General features: G+C 38.1%; 3 protein-coding genes across 3 annotated transcripts; 1 reads left to right on the top strand and 2 right to left on the bottom strand.

Annotated features, from left to right (window-relative positions):
• The first annotated feature begins 83 nt into the window (after positions 1 to 83).
• On the top strand, positions 84 to 15,367 carry pex6 (peroxisomal biogenesis factor 6). The gene is made up of 18 exons (XM_015037874.1): positions 84 to 657; positions 1,785 to 2,405; positions 2,781 to 2,947; positions 3,121 to 3,204; positions 4,497 to 4,596; positions 5,575 to 5,708; positions 7,188 to 7,293; positions 8,145 to 8,347; positions 9,351 to 9,537; positions 9,854 to 9,930; positions 10,968 to 11,085; positions 11,577 to 11,782; positions 11,879 to 11,940; positions 12,960 to 13,068; positions 13,158 to 13,274; positions 14,115 to 14,192; positions 14,636 to 14,775; positions 14,963 to 15,367. Exons 1-18 carry the CDS (start codon positions 130 to 132, stop codon positions 15,097 to 15,099), a joined length of 3,174 nt encoding a protein of 1,057 aa, XP_014893360.1. The 5' UTR covers positions 84 to 129; the 3' UTR covers positions 15,100 to 15,367.
• Positions 15,368 to 16,012: 645 nt separating this feature from the next.
• Positions 16,013 to 17,505, bottom strand: LOC106950876 (histone H1-like). Its single transcript, XM_015038026.1, has one exon. The coding sequence runs from the start codon at positions 17,489 to 17,491 to the stop codon at positions 16,889 to 16,891; it is 603 nt and encodes a 200-aa protein (XP_014893512.1). The 5' UTR covers positions 17,492 to 17,505; the 3' UTR covers positions 16,013 to 16,888.
• Positions 17,506 to 19,822: 2,317 nt separating this feature from the next.
• On the bottom strand, positions 19,823 to 20,519 carry LOC106950880 (histone H2B 1/2-like). Its single transcript, XM_015038041.1, has one exon. The coding sequence runs from the start codon at positions 20,473 to 20,475 to the stop codon at positions 20,041 to 20,043; it is 435 nt and encodes a 144-aa protein (XP_014893527.1). The 5' UTR covers positions 20,476 to 20,519; the 3' UTR covers positions 19,823 to 20,040.
• Positions 20,520 to 21,145: the final 626 nt, after the last annotated feature.

Below are 21,145 nucleotides of genomic sequence, written 5' to 3'. Positions count from 1 at the left end.
AAATTCTTTTTTTATTCGTTTCAACTTTTTCCCCAACAAACTCTATGGTCCTACAGGTTCCTCTTCCGGTCCACTAGATGGCGCTACCGACACCTGGAGGCAACTATTAAGCAGTGAGGAAAGTCCAACATGGCGGCGCAGATTCAGTTGAGTTGTTTGGAGAATTTTCCCACACACATTAGTCCTCTGGATGTTCTGGCCCTGGAACCTGACCTGGAATCTGTTTTCCAACATGACACCAACCAGCCGATCGTCCTCTTCACCCCGAACCGGCCTCAGCTCTGTGACAGGGCGGGCATTTTACTGCAAGTTCACCCGACCACCAGGGAAGAGATTAGCAGCGCCGGGGGCAGAAGCTGCCTAACTGCCGACAGCGACTCCGGACTCCGTGTCCGCTTCTTCGCCAGCCAGTATTTCCTGAAACACTATCGCATCAAGCGGTCTTCATGCGCCGGAACCGTCAGGCCTCTGGAGCCGGTCAGTCTGGACAGGGTGGTGCTCGGAGCCCGCAGCAGGCAGAGCCTCCGCTGGGCTGGAGGGGAACAGTTCACCGGTGGGCTGCTGGAGCTCTGTCACTTGGGCCAGGAGCCGCTGGCCCGACAAGGAGACCCGCTTCTCTTGCCCCATCATCCATTGTTTGGAGACAACACGGGGCAGGTGAAACTCTGAATTGATCATTACTTAGCTAAATAACCCAAAAGAAGACAACTTTAGCACATTTAGATTCATGTTGTTGGACTAATAACGACTGACATGCGTTTGTTTTTCCTCTTGGTAGAAGTTTTAACCTACATGTAAAGTCAGAAAAGTTAGGGAAAACTGTTTGGAGCTATGGGCCTTTTCACAAATATCCACACCTTCATTCATTCCCCCAAGTTACAAATACAAACTTCGGTGTTTTATAGGGTCTCCTGTGATGGGCCAAACACAAAATACCGCATCATGTTGAAGTAGAAGAAAAACAATGACTGACATTACATTTTTAAGACGTTTATAAATGTAACCTCCATTTGTATTTAGGCTCCTTTATTCTTCCATGCATCCGTAGTCTGTACCATTTATCCTCACAGAGTTAAATTTATTATTTCCTCCATGATATCCTTTTTATTATTATTTATTAAGCGCCATCTTATTCCCTGTTTCCAGGATCATCTTCAGTTATGCAATAATGTTTATCTAACACATGTAGCTGAAGTAAAATACACAATTTCTGGTTGTAAAGTGACAGAATGTGGTGTTTGCGTGAAATGTTCGACAGCAGATAAATGCATTGTCCCTAACAAATTTAGGGAATTTCTGCCAAATTCTCTAATTTAGTCCCTAACTTTCTGCCAAAAAATGTGAAAATTTATGAGCTCCAAAAGTCAATATTTGCACAAAAAAAACTGAGAAATTGAGATTAAGCTCAGAAATTTTCTATAAAAAACGTGAACATTTTTTAGTTCTATAAAAAAATAAACATGAAACGTTCTGAGTACCAAAAATGTAAGATTTTTGACTTTTGAAACTCAAAAAGTTTACAAAAGTAAAAAATGTTCAACTTAACAAACATAATATTCCTGGGACTAAATTTAAAAATCCATAAATGTTGAGATTAATCTCAGACATTTTCTAGAAAAAAATCGTGGAAATTTCTGAGATTAATTTCAACGTTTCTGGGGAACTTTTTGGTTGAAATTTACTCCTTTAATGTTTACAACTGCCCTAGTATGCCATTGTATTGGTAAACCATCTTGCAGTGTTTCACTCATCTGAAGTATATCCTACTCTCTCTGTTTTGCAAGGTGCAACAGCGCCTCCTGGAGCTCCTGGTGCTGGAATGCAGTCCAGTGAAGCAGGGGAGGATCACGGCCAACACCTCTCTGGTCCTGACCGACTACTGGGACTGCGCGGACCCCCCAGGCCCGTCGTTGCCCTGCAGATCTCTCGGACTGAGCGTGTCAGACTTCGCTCATTACGCCGACAGCCTTGGCGGGTCTCGGTCTCTCCTGGACAGCTGGAGTAGTCTGGGCTCTGGGCTGCTGGACGTCCTGCAGGCCCTGGAGTGCAGGTTAGACGTGCGCGTGGTGGACACTCACCGATGGTGCAGGGTCAAAGGTCAGCAAGGATCATTTGTGGACACAGACAACTGTGTATTCCTGAGCAAGCAGCTGCTTCTGAGGCTGGGGCTGTTCAACTATGAGTGGGTGAGGTTGTCCAGGCCTGTGGGGGGAGGCAGAGGGCCAGGGGAAGAGGTCGAAGTCAGCGCTCCCCCCTGCAGAGAGCGACTGGTCTCTGCAGTAGTGGTGGATCTGAGTCCAGAACTGACGATCCACGACGATGTGGGTTTCATCTCAGCGACTCTGTGGTTCAACATGACTGAAGGAGAAACGCTTCCTGTGAAGAGCTGCACGCTGAGGATGAAGGTGCTGCAGTACATTTAAAACACACTTTAAGCTGCTCAGTAAGGATACGTTCACACTGCAGGTCTTAATTCTGAAAGCAAACGTTTCTTATGTTTTTTTTTTTTTTGCATCTATCATCAATAAATATACATTCGTCTTCACCACTAGCGCACTTCTGTTGCTAATCCATCCAAAGGCAAAACACTACTGACTGAGTGTTTTGCTGCTAATACTGCTAATAAAACATGCTATTTTCTCATGTACATTTATATCGTGATTCAGGTCTTTAATTTAAAAAGTCTTAAGACCATTATGAAGATACCCTGACTAAACATTCAGTCGTTTGTCTCATTTAGATCTTTGTTTGATGAGCTGCTCTTTGCTCTGTTGCATCAGAGGTGGAAATCGGCTCTTGAAGATCTCAGGCAGCGCTCTGACAGTTACTGCCGCTCAGCTTCTCTGCCATTTGCCACCGAGCTTCACATCCAGCCGGTCAGCTCTCCGCAGCACAGCAACCTCAGCTTCCCCGACAACCTGCTGGCCGAGCATTTCGCCACACCACGGTGGGTTACTGCAGGTCTGCCTGTCCAAACGCCTCCGCTTAATGTAATCTGATTAACGGTATGGGAAAGAAGCAGGAAGGCATTTTCAACAGAAACAACTTCACTGTGAAGCAGAAAGTTCTCTGCTATACGCTGTTTCTTTTCTCTAAGCAGTTTGTTGTGCCGTTTCACAGCGTGATTTCACAGGGAGACATCCTGACAGTTCCTGCTAAAAACCATCCAGACCTGCTGGAAAACAACGCAGAGGGGATTCGCAGGTACAGCGCACCTGTCTGCATGTTTACAACTATGGCAAAAAAAGAAAAAAAAATTACACACTTTCAGACAAAAAATATAAAACTATCAGGTCTTTACCAGGTTCATTCAGTTAAATCTGACCTCGAGTTTACAAAACACACATAACAGATTCCACCTGGAATTTTATCACAATATTTTATGGTACTATTGTGATAACAATAAAAAGAATGACTGAAAAAACATTGCTTGATTATTATGTAAATGTATGCCTGTGATTGCATTTCAAAGCATTCATTGCCCCACAAACACAAATATTGTTCTTGTAAACTTAAAGAACTCACTTAAAGAAATGTGATTTATATTACTAAGCTGCACAAAGTAACTACATTTAATCATATTTTTGAATTTAGTGGTGTATTTTGATGTTGAACAGTGGAGAAAATAGTAAAAATAAAATTTACAATAATACTGCTTGTTTTATTTAAAAACAAAACACAACCATTAATTAAAATTTATTGAGACAACAATCCAAATGCTTAAGAAATTTTTCACAATAAAACGATACAATAAATGTAATTGTGGGCCATTATGAAGCTCAAGATGTAAAAGCCGTGTACAGAAATGACATTTCAACACTGTGTTGCCTAGCAACAACTCTGAAACTTAAAAGATCTGGAGGAAATCCAGATCGGCATCAAAATCACAGCTGCAGTGTTTGGTAACCTGGTCAAGAGTCACAGGAAACGCCTGACCTCTGGAATCGTGAACAAATGTTTCCATTCCAAATATTAACTAATGTAAATTCAGCTCAGTCAGATGCAACTTTGCAGTAATAAGTTGTGCTGACATGTTCTCTTCAAATAGAAAACAACCCTTTCAAACAAATCACCAGCTGTTTTTCCGTTGCAAACGTGAACAAAACTTTGTCAATCTTCCACTAATGTTGGAAAAAAAACACAATTTTGCCATCGGCATGTTCTCATTAAATAAGAAACATAAATAAAATCACACATGAATGAGCTTGTTCATGCAATAATACGTGCCGCAGCATGATACGCCAACCACTTCCTGTTGTTTTTGTCTTTGCGGTTTGCACCAGTGGAAACATCCAATTTTGATGCAAGCAAAAGAACCCCCCCCACCCCCCAAACATTCTAGCGCCAAAACGTTTTAGCGAAAAAAAGTGTTTTCTTTCGAAAATGTTGTGTTTCCATTAAGCACATTTATTTTCGAAATGTCAAATTGTTGATGGAAACGCAGCTACTACAGTGAAGTCTTTCTCTGATCGTCTTTGTGCTTTGACCTCTGCCAGGTGTCCGGTTCTGTACTTTAAAGTTCAGAAGGTTCTTCCATCTGCTAACAGAGGAGGAGAAGCTCTTCTGGCTGATGAGGCTCACACCTCCCTCTACATGGTGAACATCTGCTTCTGTTTAGCATCTGAACACAGAAATGATCCATATCATGGTTCCTTGACCAGCATTAGCAAACCCACAGAAAACGCTGCAAGATATTTGAAAAAACATCGACTGAATGAGTTTTTTTTTCCTCACTTTTATTCACTATTCAATCATTTTTGACATTTTTTTAGCATGAATGCTGCCTCTTACTTTCTGACGGTAGTTGGTCAGGAGTTCTTATATTGTCCTCCACTGTGGAGAACAATGCTGGTCGGTTCCTTCGGTCTTTTCTAAACTTTTTAATTTCTCACTTGCTTTGCTAGCTTGATAAAAGCAGGTTGATAAATGTGACTGAAGCCAATGAGAAATAAGAGTACGGGAAATAACATCTTAAGTGATTTTAACTGGTATTTTATAATAATGATTGAAAAACTGATTAATAAATACGTAAAAATTTAGGACTAAGATTTTTTTATTTACTTTGAAAAAATGCACCTCTAACACTGCAAAATCTTATCAAGTATTTTTGGTCTAGTTTCTATTGCATATATCTTAATACATTTGAAGTATTAAATTACAAGTAACTTTTCAGTAAGATACATGAGCTTGTTTTATGTCAATAATTCCATAATATTGTTGAAAAAGTACTTGTTCCACTGGATTATCATTTTATAAGTGAAATAATCTGCCAGTGAAACTAGTACTATTTAATCAACATAAAGGAAGTATTGCCTTAAAACAAGCACCTATATTTTCCTGAAAAGTTACTTGTGAAGTTGCTTTGTCTTATTTTGATACTTGCAATAGAAACTAAACCAAATATATTTGGTAAGATTTTGTGTGTATGCAGTGGGCACAACTTTCTGTGAATTTTCTTGCAGACATTTAGTTTGTAGATATACCTCCTACTGAAGCGAGGTCTGAAACTGTATTTTAAAAATGATTATTCATTTGGTGTCGGTGGTAATGAATATGCTTTAAATGCATTAATAGGGAACATTCACCAACAGCCCTGTTCCCTGCTGCTGTGTGGATGAAGAGTCTCTGTGGAGCAGCCTCACTCCTTCTGGGCTCAACAAGACCGTCGACCTCCTCTGCGACCTCATCCTGCCTCACCTGCAGCACAGGTAACTTGCTTCCCTGCTGAAACCTCACTGCTTCTTATTGATCCTATGCACGTGACGTCACGCTCCCAAAACTCCGCCCACTCCGCCATGTCAAAACAACCAGTGCGCTCCTTTAAAGCTGTAGCCTAATTTCGCTTCTATTTAGTTGATTTCACTTTAAAAATGGTCACAGGATGGTGCGCGGTCAAACAGAGAAGGATAAAAGCCAAACTTGTTATTTTATTTTCTAACTTTTAATAAGGACAGATACAGCGGCGAAGGATAGCAGCTGTCAATTATAACGACTTGCAGCTGTTAATAATAATAACTGTCAGCCCTTGGATCACGGATTTGTAGCGAACATTTTTACAAGGTAAAAAAACTAACGCATACTTTATAAATAAGTATGATTAGAAAGATATCAAATATTGCAATATGGAGAAGGTACGAATCTAACCGTTGGTAACCATGGAGACAGTGACGCACCGTCATGTAGCCTAGCATGTTTGGAAAAAACTTGTTAGCATCTCGGTCTTTTGTTCGTTTTTAATGCTGCTCCGGTGTAAGGGAAAACGCTGTTTATGACATAGTGATATAAATCATGTGGTGTGAATTCAGGCAAAGTCAGTAATTTGATCAACACTTCAGGAGGAAGGAGGTACGGGTCGGCTTCTAAGCTAGCTGTTTCGAAATACCGCCGTCTATGAGCCCCAACCAGGTGTGTTAAATTCATAGACAGAATTGCTTGAATGGATCAAGACGAAGCCATGAATAAACTGGCAAAACAAGTTTGGAAACCATTTCAGTCCCTCACTTCCGAAGTTCATCATGGCGCCTGCTTGGAATGATTTAGTGACGTAGTTGCAAAGGGTCAAAAGTGCTTGATTTCTGTTTAAATCCTTGAAAGTGCCTGATGATCAAACTACACAGTTTTATAATAAAGTGAAATCTAACATTTGTTTAAAAGCCTAAATATGTAAAACATTATTTACAGTTGAAACAAGACATTTAAAAATATGAATGCTTGAAGTTAGTCGGTTAGAATTATATATTCTTTAAATTTCTATTTCCTGAATGCCAGAAAACTTTTTTTTTGGTTTTGTTGTAACTTTCTCAAACCTGTTAGGTCTATAGGGTGTGTGTAAGAGACAAATTGAATGAAAACATAAACTTTGTTAGATTTTAGTTTTCATAAACTTTCGTTAGATTTTAGTTTTCTTTGTCCTTACTGTATAATAAAGACCCCAATCACAACACATTATTAATAACAGTAACAAATTATATCATATATTAGTGAATTGAAGCTGTCTTTTTTTTTGTTCATTTGTGTTGATAGCAGGTGTGGTGCTAGAAAAGTTTGAACATTTACCTTGAAAATGCTTAAGAAGTGCTTGAATTTGAATGTCGGAGTAGTGTATGAACTATGTAAGTAATAAGACTTTTGTATTTGTCAGCTCTTTAGGAGGAATTAAGTCTAATTAGTGTTGTGTTTGATTATAGAGAGTCTCTGTCTGCTTGCACCGTCCTCCTCCACGGTCCTGCAGGCAGCGGAAAGATAACTGTGGTCAGAGCGGCGAGTCGCAGACTCAACCTCCACCTGCTGAAGGTGCAGTTTAATGTGTAATTTCATGATTTGTTTTTACTGAAATTACAGATAAGTTACAGATTTTGTTGGGCTACCTTGGAAATTATTGCAAGGATTATTTCTAGATTTATTCTCATCTGCAAAAAGATGAGAATAAAAGAATAACAAGCAGATTCGACACAAACATATTTTTTTTATTCTTTAAAGAGCTTAAATAACTTGATCATATTGATCTCGGACTGTAAATTGACATCAAGTAAGGCTGAGGAAGTAGTGTAGTAAGAAATAATTTTGATTTTTAATTCAAAACATATTAATATTTAACAAAACTGCAGGTGTGTCTGTGTCTGGTGAATTTTTGGTTTAAAACATGTTTGTTTTTCATTCAGTTGGTAGAAAATCCAGAAATTTTACTCAATTAATAGCAGAGATACTGCTAAAATCATTCAAATAAAAGTAAAGAGTACTACTTTACTATATTAAAAATAACCAAAAGTAATTTTTTTTTCAAAAAAGTTACTCAAATGTAATTAAATGTAACTTGTAACAATCCCAACTCTGCACGTTTTTGACCAGTTCTTCAGAAAATTTTCAATAAACTCACAATTATAAACGTAAAGAGAACAAATTTGTTTCTCTAATAAAATGAAATAAAATCTTTATTTTTTTCAAACAGGTAAAATATCACCAGAAAATTATTAAATAATTAAGAAAAAAAATTATGATGTTTTTACTGATGTCACAATTTTTACTCTTTACAAATTATATCTGTTGTTTTTGTGTGAATTTATGCAAAAAAAATTGTAGTGTGGGTGTGTTCTGCTGCTTAAAGAAGTCATTTCGTGTGTGTGCGCGCGCGTGTGTGTGTGTAGGTGAACTGTGTGACTGTGTGTGCAGACACTCCTGCAGCTGCAGAAGTGAAGCTGTCGTCGGTGTTCCAGCGAGCCAGCGCGCTCCAGCCGTGCGTCCTGCTGCTCAGAAACCTGCAGCTCCTGCTTAAAACTCCAGGAGCTGCTGAAGACGATGGCCGGGTCCAGGCGGTTCTGTGCCAGCTGCTTGGCAGCGCCCCCGCCAGGTCAGTGGCTTAAACATGATGATTTAATTGGAAGAAAAAAAAAACAAAATACACCCAGGAGGTCTACTATCATCTACAGGTGCATGACAGTAAGTTGGAATATCAATAGAAAGTTTATTTATTTTATTAAACCTGCTCAGAAAGTGAAACCATTGCTTTGCTACATTACATGCAAATTGATACATTTAATATACGTGTTTATTTCTGATCATTTTGATTTTTATGGTCTTTCAAAAAAAATTACAGAAGACTAATAGCATTTTAAGTGGATGAAATGTAGGTAGGGCTGGACAATAAATCAATAATATATATCACTATAGACACATGATCAGTATCCATAGATAATACATTTGATAGAATAATCAATAATTTAACTGAACTTTGATCCAGACTCCCACAGCATTCTGGGAAATGTAGGCAGAGGAGAAATGCTTTAACAGCTCAAACTACTCACTTTGCTACATTACATGCACGGTTTGCAGCAAAGTTTGGTGGCACCAACTATAACTCACTCACTCTTTGGTTGCCTAGCAACTTCTCCATTCTTTGGTTACCTAGCAACAACCTGTTGAGCAACTTGCACAGCAGCGGTTTAAGGTTTCACCTCTGTGCCTCATAACTGCTTAAAAATAACAAAACAACAAAGTTTGAAAACTGGATAAAACCAAAAAGGCAGCATTAAAGATATTTAAAACAAAAATCTAATCAATAATTATCAATGTCGTCACTTATATCGTGATACATTTTTCATCCATATCGTCCAGCCCTACTATATCCGTTGAATCTGTTCAAATGTTGATTGTTACAACCACAGACTTCATTGTGTTTTATTGTGATTTGATGTGATAGATAAGCACAATGTGGACTATAAACACTAATCAACTTTTAATTGCAATAAACCTCCAATTTTTTTTGTTGCATCCTTTTCTACAAATTATCTTTAGCAGTGATGCAGACAGAGTTCAGAATGAACGGAGGTAATGTATTGTTGTCTCTGTGTCAGTGTGGTAGTCGTGGCCACGGTTTGCAGAGCTCGGGATCTCTCCATGGGCATCATGGGGGCATTTGTCCACCAGGTGGCGATGGAGAGCCCCACAGAGGAGCAGCGGCTCGCCATGTTGGTAGGTCTGAGTCGAGAGCTTTGTCTGGGGAGAGACGTCAACCTGGAGCGACTGTCCAAGCTAACCGCAGTAAGCATTGATCTTTATGTCTTAAATCTGACCTATGAATTATTTGGGTTTAATTAGATTTCTAAATTAAAGAGAGATAACTCTCTTTATTTTTTTTATTTTATTTATTTAATTTTTTTTTGTAAATTGAAGTCTTTTCTGTGGCAGAGAGAGAGGTTGCTGGGAGCTGTAGTTTGTAGGGAAATGAAAACCTAGACACAGATTTTCAAATGGCTTGAGAGGATAGTAGGTTAATGTTAATAATTCTGGGTCCACAGTGGTCAGATTGCTCCAAGCACAAACAGGGATTTCACTCTAGATTTTCTCATCTTCTCAGGGTTTTGTGCTGGGAGATCTGAGTGCTTTGCTGACTGAAGCTGGAAGAGCTGCCTGCAGGAGGCTGATCCACACCTGGTGAGGCTGAAGCCATGTGTCTAATACGCTCAGACTGCAGCAATTACCTTCCTGGAAACAGAAGAGAAGCTCTTCTACAAACATCTCTATATTTACAATCAGAGCTGGCGCTAATATTTATTTTATCAGAGAATTTTTGCAGCCCACTAAATAAAACTTTATGAATTACTACTTTCAAGACAAAAATAAATGACATAATGCATATTTATGGTTGCCAGATATGAGACTAAGCTGGAAATAACCAAAAATAGATCAGAGTGCAACTCAAATATTCATATTATTCATACAGTTAAAGGTACTTGATAAGGAATTATGTAAAATAACTTGGACAAATCCAAGCATCGTCACAGGCATATAGATAGTGAAAAGTGCCTAATTGCAATAAATGAATAATTTAATATAGTTGTCATAAATTTTTTAAAACTGGAAATAATTAATTGAAAATAAAACTGATTTTATGTTTAATAAATACATTTATTGATTTCATTTTAAAAAGTAGATATACTTCATGATTTAATAAATGATGTCATGTTTCTGTGCTGAAACCTTCCAATAAAACTATTTTAAGAAATGATGATGAATGACATTGGCAAAACCAATTTTGTCATTTTTATCTTCAATATCTCCGGTTACATTGATGTTTACACAGATTTATAATAAAATGATAAAATTAAAAGGACTCCCTGAAATCACCAAATATTTAAATTTGTTCAGAGTGATTTTAAAGATTAAATTAACATCAGTTTTCTGTTTAGATATTTGACTTGACATGAATGTATGTAGGGGGAAAAAGTTGCCTTTAAAATGTGACAGAAACCTAAAATTATTCATGAAATGCAGATGAAAGATGTAAAGTACAGATGGAATTCATAACATTTGCTGTTTGAGCAAATAGAGTAAATTACAGCCTTCAAATCTTGATGACATAAAGTCACTGATGGTTTCTGAGAAACAGAAAATGTTACATTGGCAGATTGAAGATCATAGATTTTATTTGATTTAGTTGGATGCCGTTCAAAGTCTTGTTGTTTGCTCAGTGGTGGCCGGCTGCAGGAGGACTTGTGCTCCAGCGGAGTGACCATCATGAACCAGGACTTCTGCTGCGCCCTGGAGACGCTGCAGAATGCCCAGTCTAAAGCCATCGGAGCCCCAAAGGTGACGCCGTCTGGCCCAGCAGAGCCGTTCTCATTATTCTGGAGCCCGCTGAGCTTTAAGTCCCTCCAGCTTTTCCGCAAATCTGCAAAATTCATACAAAATCAACAAATCTCCACATTGTTTTCTGACTTTACTGCAAATTTTCTCAAAATATTGCATTTAAGTGACTGCAGCCTCAGCCTTACTTGGTGCCCAGTTACACATTTAACATCAATCATTAGCGCAAATACCGTAAAAATTCCTTATAAACATTTCGAAATTGGCACCACAAAATCTGTGATTTTTTTGCAAAAACACTAATCAATCATAAAATCCTGGAGGAACAGCTATGTGTTGATATTTCAAAAGTTTCATTGGTTTTGTAAATACATTCTGGTACAACCGCCCCTTTAAGAACGTTCAGATTTTTGATTTGGCCCAAAATGAGCTGAATGTGACACAGACTGTATAATCATTTTATTCATGTCGGCTGTTTGTAACTGAACGGACAGATCCCCAACGTGTGCTGGGAGGACGTTGGAGGGCTGGAGCATGTGAAGAGGGAAATCCTGGACACCGTGCAGCTTCCTCTGCAGCGTCCCGAGCTCCTGTCTTTGGGCCTGAACCGAACCGGAGTCCTGCTGTACGGACCGCCCGGGACAGGAAAGACCCTGCTGGCCAAGGCTGTGGCCACCGAATGCTCCATGACCTTCCTCAGGTGGGTTTACCTCATGAACCAGGTGTGGACTTCCTCCTTTTATTTCTTTAAATGCTGTTTAATTGTTTCTAAAGCTGCGGTTATTTTCTGTTTCAGTGTCAAAGGTCCAGAGCTCATCAACATGTATGTGGGTCAGAGTGAAGAAAACATCCGAGAAGGTTTGTGTCTCATCTGTTCCTGTCAATTAAATCAGTTATTTAAAACAAGCTGGATAATTTCCATGATTTATTGTTTTTCTCTTTTATCTCTTTCTACTGGCCGTGTGATTTGATCTCAGTTAGTCGTCTTTTAAAGAAGAACTTTGTTTACAGAGTCTTTATATTTCATTTTATTTGTTTTATTGTTTATTTATTTTGAATATTTAAAATGTTGTCCAATTCCAGGGTTAAATGTTCATTAAAGTTCATTGATGTTGATTGTTCTTTTAGAATGTTTTTGCATTATTATGCCATAATTACCATGATATTACTTGAAAATTGTCTCAAAACAGCAATATTATTGTTTACTGCAATGACTTCTGGGAGAATTTATCGTCCAGCAAAATGGGTTATCATGACAGGCCTAATCTCATCATTTGATCTAATCATGACTATTTTTTGTATTTATTGACAAAATTTGTATACTTCTGTCATTTTAAACTTTGTTTATTTTTTTCGAGACAAATTATTCATTATCCAGGAACGTCAGCAGAGTTTTGTGTAACTCTGCTGTATTTACAAAAATGTTAATTAATGTGGATTGTCCCTACCAACTAAATTAAATTTAGACATTTAGCTTGGAAGATCTTGATGGTTAAAGGTAATATTTGTCTAGAAGGAAGAAATACATTGTTCTTATTATCCATTTCAGTCGTTTTGATTCATGTGTCTTACCTATAAAAAAAAAAAAAATGGCTGCCATGCAGCGTCCAGAAAGATACGCAGCACATCAAAGTGTGCTGCGTATCTTTTCTAAATGAGAGAAACAATCCAGGAGACATTGTCAGGCCCAAAGACTTTTTTTTATATCCAAATGTTTTGAAATGATTTATCTGCTTTGCATTTATTTGTTTCACATTTTAAAGACTTCTAAGTTGTCTTTTTTATAAATATATATAACTCTTAATCACTGTTTTTGGAGTTTTATGTGTTCTTGAGTTTTCATCCTTTGGTTTTTTTAATGTTTTGTTTGTGTTCAGTGTTCCACAAAGCGCGCATGGCTGTTCCCTGTGTCGTCTTCTTTGACGAGCTGGACTCTCTGGCGCCCAACAGGGGGCGCAGTGGAGACTCTGGAGGAGTGATGGACAGGTGAGCGTTGACCTTTGACTTCAGTCGGGAATCTTTCCGGTGTTCTGCTTCATGACGTAAATAAATCTGCTCTTCTGTCCTCTGGTCAGAGTCGTGTCTCAGCTGCTGGCTGAACTGGACTCGCTGCAGTCGTCTGCTGGAGTTTTTGTGATCGGAGCCACAAACCGTCCGGATCTGCTGGACCAGTCGCTGCTCAGACCCGGAAGGTTAGAAATAAACAAATAATGTTCATAATGACAAAACATATTGAGATTAACTGACTAATCAGTTATTGAAACAATTGTCAACTAATTCAGCAATCGATTAGTCGCTAACTGGAACACACAATTTAAAAAAAAGACATATTTAAAAAAAACTATATTCAGAGCAGTAATTCAACTAAAACTGAGTTTGCATTTAAGATAAAAGCACTTGTGTGTAAAAATGTTTTACCCAAAACCCCTCAAGTGGCGTAGTTTTAGCTTCACCAGTTCAAATTTACTAAAGCAATGTTGCTGTTGCATTTCAAAAAGGAACTGAATTATTTGTTTATTTGCATCTTTTACTTTATTCTAAAATTGTATTAAAAAGGCTGGAGTGGTAAAATGAAAAATATGTAGAATTTGCCATTTTTTTATGTGATTAATCAGATAAGACACATTTCAGATAACCATTGAAGCCTCTTAACCACTTGGATGCAAAACATGTATAGTTTTTATATTTTTTTGACCTAATTGCTGCTTTGAATATGTTGTTCCTTCAGCAATTTGACTTTTTGAGTCTGTTTGCCTCGGTTAATTAATTGATTACTAAATTAGTTGACAATTGTTTCAATATTCGATTTATCATGATTAACCATTTCAGCCCTGAAACATGTGGATGTTGCTAATGCTAATTCAGCTGACTGACACTGAGGTGATTTGTTTTTGTTTTTTTCATTAAACTTCCACATTTTGTTGATCATAACAACTGTTTTTTTTGTAAAAGCAATAAAAGGGTAAAACATCCAAGGGCGTGAATACTTTTTTAAGCAGAGATGAAGTATGAGCTTCTCTTGGACTCTGCAGGTTCGATAAACTGGTCTATGTTGGGATCAATGAGGACCGGGCCTCCCAGCTGCAGGTTCTCCAGGCCATCCTCAGAAAGTAAGAACCGTCCGCTGGAGGCAAGAGGAAAATAAAATGTCTTTATCTGCAACATCAACTTATCTGTGCGATATGACGACATATTAGGGCCATCGGAGATAAAAAATAAAAATAAAAAAGGAGTAAATTTCCACTAAAACATTTTTTCTGAGTTTCTGGAAACTCCAAAATATTCTCTTCTAAAAAGATTCTGAGATCAATTTAAAAATTTCTGAATTTTTTCAATAAAACTTTCAACTTTTTAAACTCAGAAATTTCCTTTTTCTGTGTTGTGGGGGAAATTTACTCCTTTTTATTTATTTTATATGACATTTATTATCATTGTACAGTATTTTCTCTACAACACAACTTTGTATTGGTGTTATTTTTGGTGCTTTAAGCTAAAATAATACTAAAAAAAACCAGACACCGAGTTTGAGTTGAAATGTCTTCACTGTGTTTAGGTTCCAGTTGGATCCGGCCGTGAATCTGCAGGATATGGTGGATCGCTGCCCGACTCACATGAGCGGTGCCGATCTGTACGCTCTGTGCTCAGACGCCATGACGGCGGCCATCAAGAGAAAAATCCAACAGATCAACGATGGTAAGAACAAAGAGATGGCTTTAAAATGTTCTGTAATCCACTCCTTCATGGCATTTTTTTAAGGTAAGAGCTATGCCAACAACACTCCAGGTTTATTTTGGAAGTATTTATGTATTTTATTAGTTTCTTTCCTTTCTCATGTCCACATTTTCTTTGCCTCTGCCGCTCTTTGCGTTCTGTCCTCCAGGTCTGGATTTAGAGGACTCTCCTGTCCTCCTCTCTGCAGAGGATTTCTCTTCTGCTCTGAAAAACTTTAAGCCTTCTGTTTCCGAAGCGGAGATGCTGCGGTACCGAAGCATTCACCAGGAACTCTCTGGACAGTAGAAAACCTCTGTGAGGTTTCATCAGGTTTAGCTGCTAAATGTAACATTAAGATAACGTGTGAGTTCTGAGTTGGCTCTTTTCACCGTCATTATTTTTCTAACATGTAAATGACAAAGAAAGAAAGAAGCACATGCCAATAAATCAGTGAAAAGACTAAATATTTACTGTGGATTTCTCTTCTTTTTCTAAATGACTTTGAAAGGGTACATCGAATAAGATTTCCACTAAAATTTCAAATTCAGAGAAATAAATAATATGTTTGATACTGATATTTGACCATTTTATTTTTTGTTTGAAGCGATGGGTTCTTTCTGTTAAGCGTGAAGGAAAAATAAACAGGAAACGCTGAATAAAAAGGCGCATACGCCCTTTTTTCTGTCTGCTGTTAAATCAGACAAATCTACACTTTTAGGTCAGTTATAATTACTAAAATTATTCCTAATTCCTAAATGTCACAATAATTAAAGTTGTTTTAATTATTAATTTAAGCATCAGCGATTTGATCTATCATTTTCCATCCAGTATAAAAAATACTAGAGTAGACATATAAATTATATAATTACAAAGTTGCCTCTTAATACAGATTCACATTGCAGAAATGTTTTCTCTATGCTTCTTTTTGAGTTAAATACAGTCCGAATTAGGTAATTTTTCAGATTACCACACTTGCATTGAGCCAACATTTATGTATTAAAATGTTTTTATTGGTCTAATTGTAAATATAATGCATTTTTTTTTCTTTAAACTTGAATAGTGAAAGAAGGGTATAAAAACTGCATCAGAGCGGTCCCAAAGTAAACAATGGGGAAAAGTCAATCAAGTGCAACAAATGTAAAACTTTAATTTTTAGCAAAGATGTTTTCAGGTCTTAAAAATGTACTGTATTCTACAGGAAAGAAACTCACACGACGAATTGTAATACGAACAAAATCGATCATTTATTACAAAATATAACACCTGTTGTCAAGAAAATACCAAACTTCACAATGTAGAAACCATCTCTGAAAACTGACATTCAGTTTGACTGGAGTAAAACTACAATGTTGTTACAAAAATATTCAATCCAAAAATGTCCTAGTTAAAAAGCAGGAATAATGGAATTTTTCTTTTAAGCGTCACTATAGAGCAAAAATAGTGACGCTGCAAATCTTCAACACAAAATGCCAGAAAGTTATAGGATTTGTGATTTGTACCAATTTTAAAGTAAAATGTTAAACTAAAATTTTGTACAAACTGAACTGTGAAGGGTGACTTTCAAAAACAAAACCACAAAACAAACAATTACATTTTATACAAAACCAAACTGCAACAGTATCAAGTGATGCATCATAGCAACAGGAAATTAATGTTTTCACACTGAAAATCTCAATGAGCATATGCATCTGTAAACAACCCATAAATTACATAATGTACAGAGATAGAACAGTGAACTATGACCAATATAGAGAGAATAAATGCATTTCTGCTAAAAATGTTTGAAAACTCAAATTTGCTAGAAAGATATCTAATTTTGAGATTACTCAGAAACTATCTAGTGCAAAAACACGGAAATTTCAGGAATTTTAAAAATGTTCGACTTCTGCAAAGTCCCTCAGTAGAAAAATCGAACATTTCTAATTTTTGAAAACAAAAAAAAATGTTAATACGCTCATGCTAACTCTCCGTAATTGCAGGAGGCATTTCTCTTCATGGATAAAGTTTGTTAAAAGTGACGGAATGAGCTCTTATGCGTTGCAGTGTTGGCTCTTAAAAGAGCCTTTGTGTAGAGGATGTCTGTGAGGGATGGAGTTCACTTCTTGGCTGCTGCCTTCTTGACTTTGGGCTTAGCGGTCTTCTTCGCTGGAGCTTTCTTGGCTGCTGCCTTCGCAGGACTCTTAGTGGCCTTCTTGACCGCCTTCTTAGGGCTCTTCGCTGCCTTCTTGATGGCTGCTGGCTTCTTGGCCTTCTTAGGAGACTTCTTGGCAGCAGCAGCAGCAGGCTTCTTGGCTGCTACTTTCTTGGGCTTCTTGGCCGCCGCCGCTGCGGGTTTCTTCGCCGCCGCGGGCTTCTTAGCTTTAGCAGCGGGCTTCTTCGCCTTGGTCTCGGCCTTGCTGCCCATCTTGAAGGAGCCGGAGGCCCCGGTTCCCTTGGTGTGGACCAGGGTTCCCTTGGTGAGCAGGCTCTTAATGGCGGTCCTGACTCGGGCTTTGTTTTTGTCCACATCGTATCCTCCGGCGGCCAGAGCCTTCTTGAGGGCGGCCGCCGACACGCCGCCTCGCTCCTTGGAAGCGGCCACGGTTTTCACGATCAGCTCGCCGACGCTGGGGCCGCTCTTCTTGGGCTTGGAGGCCTTCTTCTTGGCCGCTTTGGCCGGAGCAGCGACGGGCGGTGGAGCTGGAGCGACTTCTGCCATCTTCTGCTGGCGACTCAACAACAGTCAGAGTGGAAATGAGAAACCCGGAGCAGCGCGCGGCACTTAAACACACCATGAGAACCGTGGAGACTCAACCGTGTCCGGGGCTCCTCGCAGCAACATGGACGGCTTCTCTTTGTGTTTTCTCGGCGACCTAAAACAGCTGAAATCTCTGTGTTGGATCAGCGCTGCGGGCCGACAGTGTAGCGGATCCGTAGCGGACTAGTTTCTCTTCGTGTTCAGCTTCTGGAAATCTCTGAAGCTTTCTGCTCTTTGTTACCGGAGCCTGAAAACTGCACCGATTCACGGCAGAACACGCTGATAATCGCTGTGTTTTCCGTCCTTTCTCCTCGTCAGATCCTATCATCCTTATCAAATACTGTCTGATCGCTTCCTAACACGTTAGTGTAAAGCCTGAGAATAAAAACAACCAGCCGCGGAGACCCTTTTCGTCCTAAAATGAAGATATTGTAGCATCAGCAAACACACTGATGATGGCGTCTCATGTTGTTGCCAGACTTCCTAGCAGCGCTAATCAAAGTCAGATTTTCTGCTCTCAACTCCTGAAATTAATAAAAAGTCACTTCTAGATTATAACTGCGCTCGAACTGAATGAATAAAGTGTTTTCTACACTTTTTCAATCTGCGCTGGGCTTTACAAAGTTAGTCTGAAACATAATATTGTTTTGGCTTCCTTTGTGTGCCTGAATAAAATATGACTTAAACACATGCCTTGTTTTGCTTCTTAATTATCTCTATTTTAATCTCTTTTTAAATTGCCACATTTTTTATTACATCCTGAGAAAAAAAAAAACGATGGGCTTTAATGTATATTCGATAACATAGATTGGATGTAAGATTTTGCTCTTCAGTCCAAGTAAAATCGACAGGAAAACAATAGTTAAAGCACAGGAGGAAACAATATTTATACCTTAAATAACTTTCTCCTTGTAGTTTTAGAACATGTCTCCACTTTTCTTTACCAAATATAAATATTGTTTAAAAATAAAGCAATGGGCTCTAATATTCACATGACAATTATAAAAAGAACTGAGTTAATGTTTTTAAAAAGTTAGGTTGCATTGGACTTTATTCATGGAGTAATGAAGAGACTTTTTTGTAAAACACTTTCAAAAGCTTGCATCACTTTTCTTCCATTTCACCAATATTTATTGCTTTTACATAAAAACCTAGTAAACAATGAACATTTTTAATATTGTAATGTGACAAGAAGAAAAAACATTAAAAGGGAATGAAGACATTTCACTATAAATATGGAATCAAAATCATTATTCTAAAAACATTTTTATTGTAATATCCCAAGAAAAAGGATTTCAATAAACTTGAATAAACTTTCAATAACCCAAGGACTGATTAATATGTAATGTGTGTAAACTTCAGAACGTCGCTGCTGTAAATTGGTGTTTTTGAATTTGAAATCCAGAATCTGCTTTGCTTTTTAAGTAGTACAAGGATGTTTGTTTCTCATAACATCTTAGAAAACTTATACTAAATAACAAACAAGAAAATATAATTTTAATTGAAATTTTGGGAAATATTTCCACTGAGATGTCGCCAAAAGTTTTCTTATAGTCGTGCGCCTCACCCTCTGGACCTGGGTCACATTTTTACATCACAGTACGGGAACTCTGGCTTTTTAGTTTTTCTGCATTCTTACTGGGAAAAATGCAGAAAGACCAGAAGTCCTGTGTTGCAGCAGGCAGACAAGAACCAAGTGTCAATTTTTAATGCTTAATAAGCTGTTAATTATATATTTTTTAATGTTTTTGCTAAACATAAAAACAATTCCAGAAAAGATAGCACTTTGGAATGACAGAAAACTAGGTAAACTGTTTTAGTTTGAGCTAAAAGAGGGGGCAACACTTTGCTTTTTACAAATGTCTTTTTAAAAAGAAAACAATACGGTGTAATATTGTTTGAAGGGTTTTTTTCCTCAATTTCTTAATAAAGTTTGAAATAATTAGAAATATAGGCCAGTAGATTCCATTTTAGGCTTAACATTTTTGGAAACACGTTGCTGTTTACTTGAAACCCCATTTTTTAAAATCCTTTTGCCATTAGGTAAAAACTAAGGGTTTAAAATTTTGCTTTTCTAGATCAATAGGAATCCCAAACACTTAATTTTTAAACAGATTTTCAGTGTATTTGCAGTTGAAGTTTTCTCAAAACATTTAAGGGAAAAACAGAAGTTATTAACCCCTGCTGTACTTATTTGCATTTTAAGTGGGAACTTTTCCCTTTATTACTCTAATATACCATTTCCTACAAAATACTTTTGCATTTCATTTTTACTTAAACTTAAAGTCCATAGAATTGAAAGTAGTGAACCATTTTATTCTCTCATTTTAGATATTAGTACAGCATAAAAGAACAGTTCGGGTTTTTTTTCCCCCTCCAAGAGTCATGTCTTATACAAGCTCAATCTTCCTCAACAAAACAGATTAAAGTGTCAGGATCAGCGCTCTTCAGACACAGTTGGTGGCTCTTAAAAGAGCCTTTGGGTTGAGTGAACTTCCGCAGCAGACAGTTTACTTGGAGCTGGTGTACTTGGTGACCGCCTTAGTGCCCTCAGACACGGCGTGCTTGGCCAGCTCGCCGGGCAGCAGCAGCCGCACGGCGGTCTGGATCTCCCTGGAGGTGATGGTGGAGCGCTTGTTGTACTGAGCCAGACGAGAGGCCTCGGAGGCGATGCGCTCGAAGATGTCGTTGACGAACGAGTTCATGATGCTCATGGCCTTGGAGGAGATCCCGGTGTCAGGATGGACCTGCTTCAGCACCTTGTACACGTAGATGGCGTAGCTCTCCTTCCTGGTCTTTCGCCTCTTCTTGCCTCCCTTGCCGGCCGTCTTGGTCACGGCTTTCTTGGAGCCCTTCTTGGGCGCAGACTTCGCGGGTTCAGGCATCTTCTCTCGGACTGAAGTTGATGAGAGAAGCGCTTCGATCGGGAGACCGTTCTTATACATAGTACATGTAAATTCAGCTGTACTGTCCTTTCACTGTGATTGGCTGAGCAGTTCAGCGGGCTTCCAATGAGAGGCGGAGGATCAGTGATTTGAAAATCCCCGCGCGCGCAAATCAACAGCACAAGGAACATGTTAAAACTCGGATTAGGAGGTGAAACTGAAGCAACACAACACTGTTACCTTTCAGACAAGCTAAAGACAAAATTTCATAGTACATCGCTTAAAAAATTAACTAAGATTGAGGTTTTACCTGTCTTGGCACAGAGATTTACACAGATTTACTGTGTTCTAGTCATATTCTGGAGTTTTGAAGACTTTCCACTTTTATGATACTTTTATTAAACCTTTAAACCTTTATTTCACAAGGAGAATCCTGAGAAGATTAAAAATCTTTTTGCAAAAAAAATCCTAGCCATGAGAGCAGCACACCGAGATAATAGGGCATTCCCACTAAAAACAATAAAAGTTAACACTCAAAAATAAAAATTAAAAATACAAGATTGTTTTATTGAAACATTTGCAGGCAGATGATTCCTTCTCAAAATAATTTATTGTCATAGGGGTTAAACTCTGCAGTTACACAACAGGTAACAGGTAAGGGTTTCAGAATCACCAACAGCTTTTTCATATAACATATTAAAAGGAAAAAAGTGTAAACATATTAAAAGAT

Source organism: Poecilia latipinna, unplaced genomic scaffold (assembly GCF_001443285.1).
Source record: "Poecilia latipinna isolate Pla-1442-1.1 unplaced genomic scaffold, P_latipinna-1.0 Scaffold25, whole genome shotgun sequence".
Lineage (NCBI taxonomy): Eukaryota > Metazoa > Chordata > Actinopteri > Cyprinodontiformes > Poeciliidae > Poecilia > Poecilia latipinna.
The sequence above is the reverse complement of the archived record's forward strand: the minus strand, read 5'-3'. Positions and strand labels throughout refer to the sequence as shown.

Coding starts and splice junctions, on each gene's coding strand:
- pex6 (XM_015037874.1), top strand. CDS start 130: ATGGCGGCGCAGATTCAGTTGAGTTGTTTGGAGAATTTTCCCACACAC. Junction 5,709..7,187: donor CTGCCTCACCTGCAGCACAG/GTAACTTGCTTC, acceptor GTTTGATTATAG/AGAGTCTCTGTCTGCTTGCA. Junction 9,538..9,853: donor GACTGTCCAAGCTAACCGCA/GTAAGCATTGAT, acceptor TCATCTTCTCAG/GGTTTTGTGCTGGGAGATCT.
- LOC106950876 (XM_015038026.1), bottom strand. CDS start 17,491: ATGGCAGAAGTCGCTCCAGCTCCACCGCCCGTCGCTGCTCCGGCCAAA.
- LOC106950880 (XM_015038041.1), bottom strand. CDS start 20,475: ATGTATAAGAACGGTCTCCCGATCGAAGCGCTTCTCTCATCAACTTCA.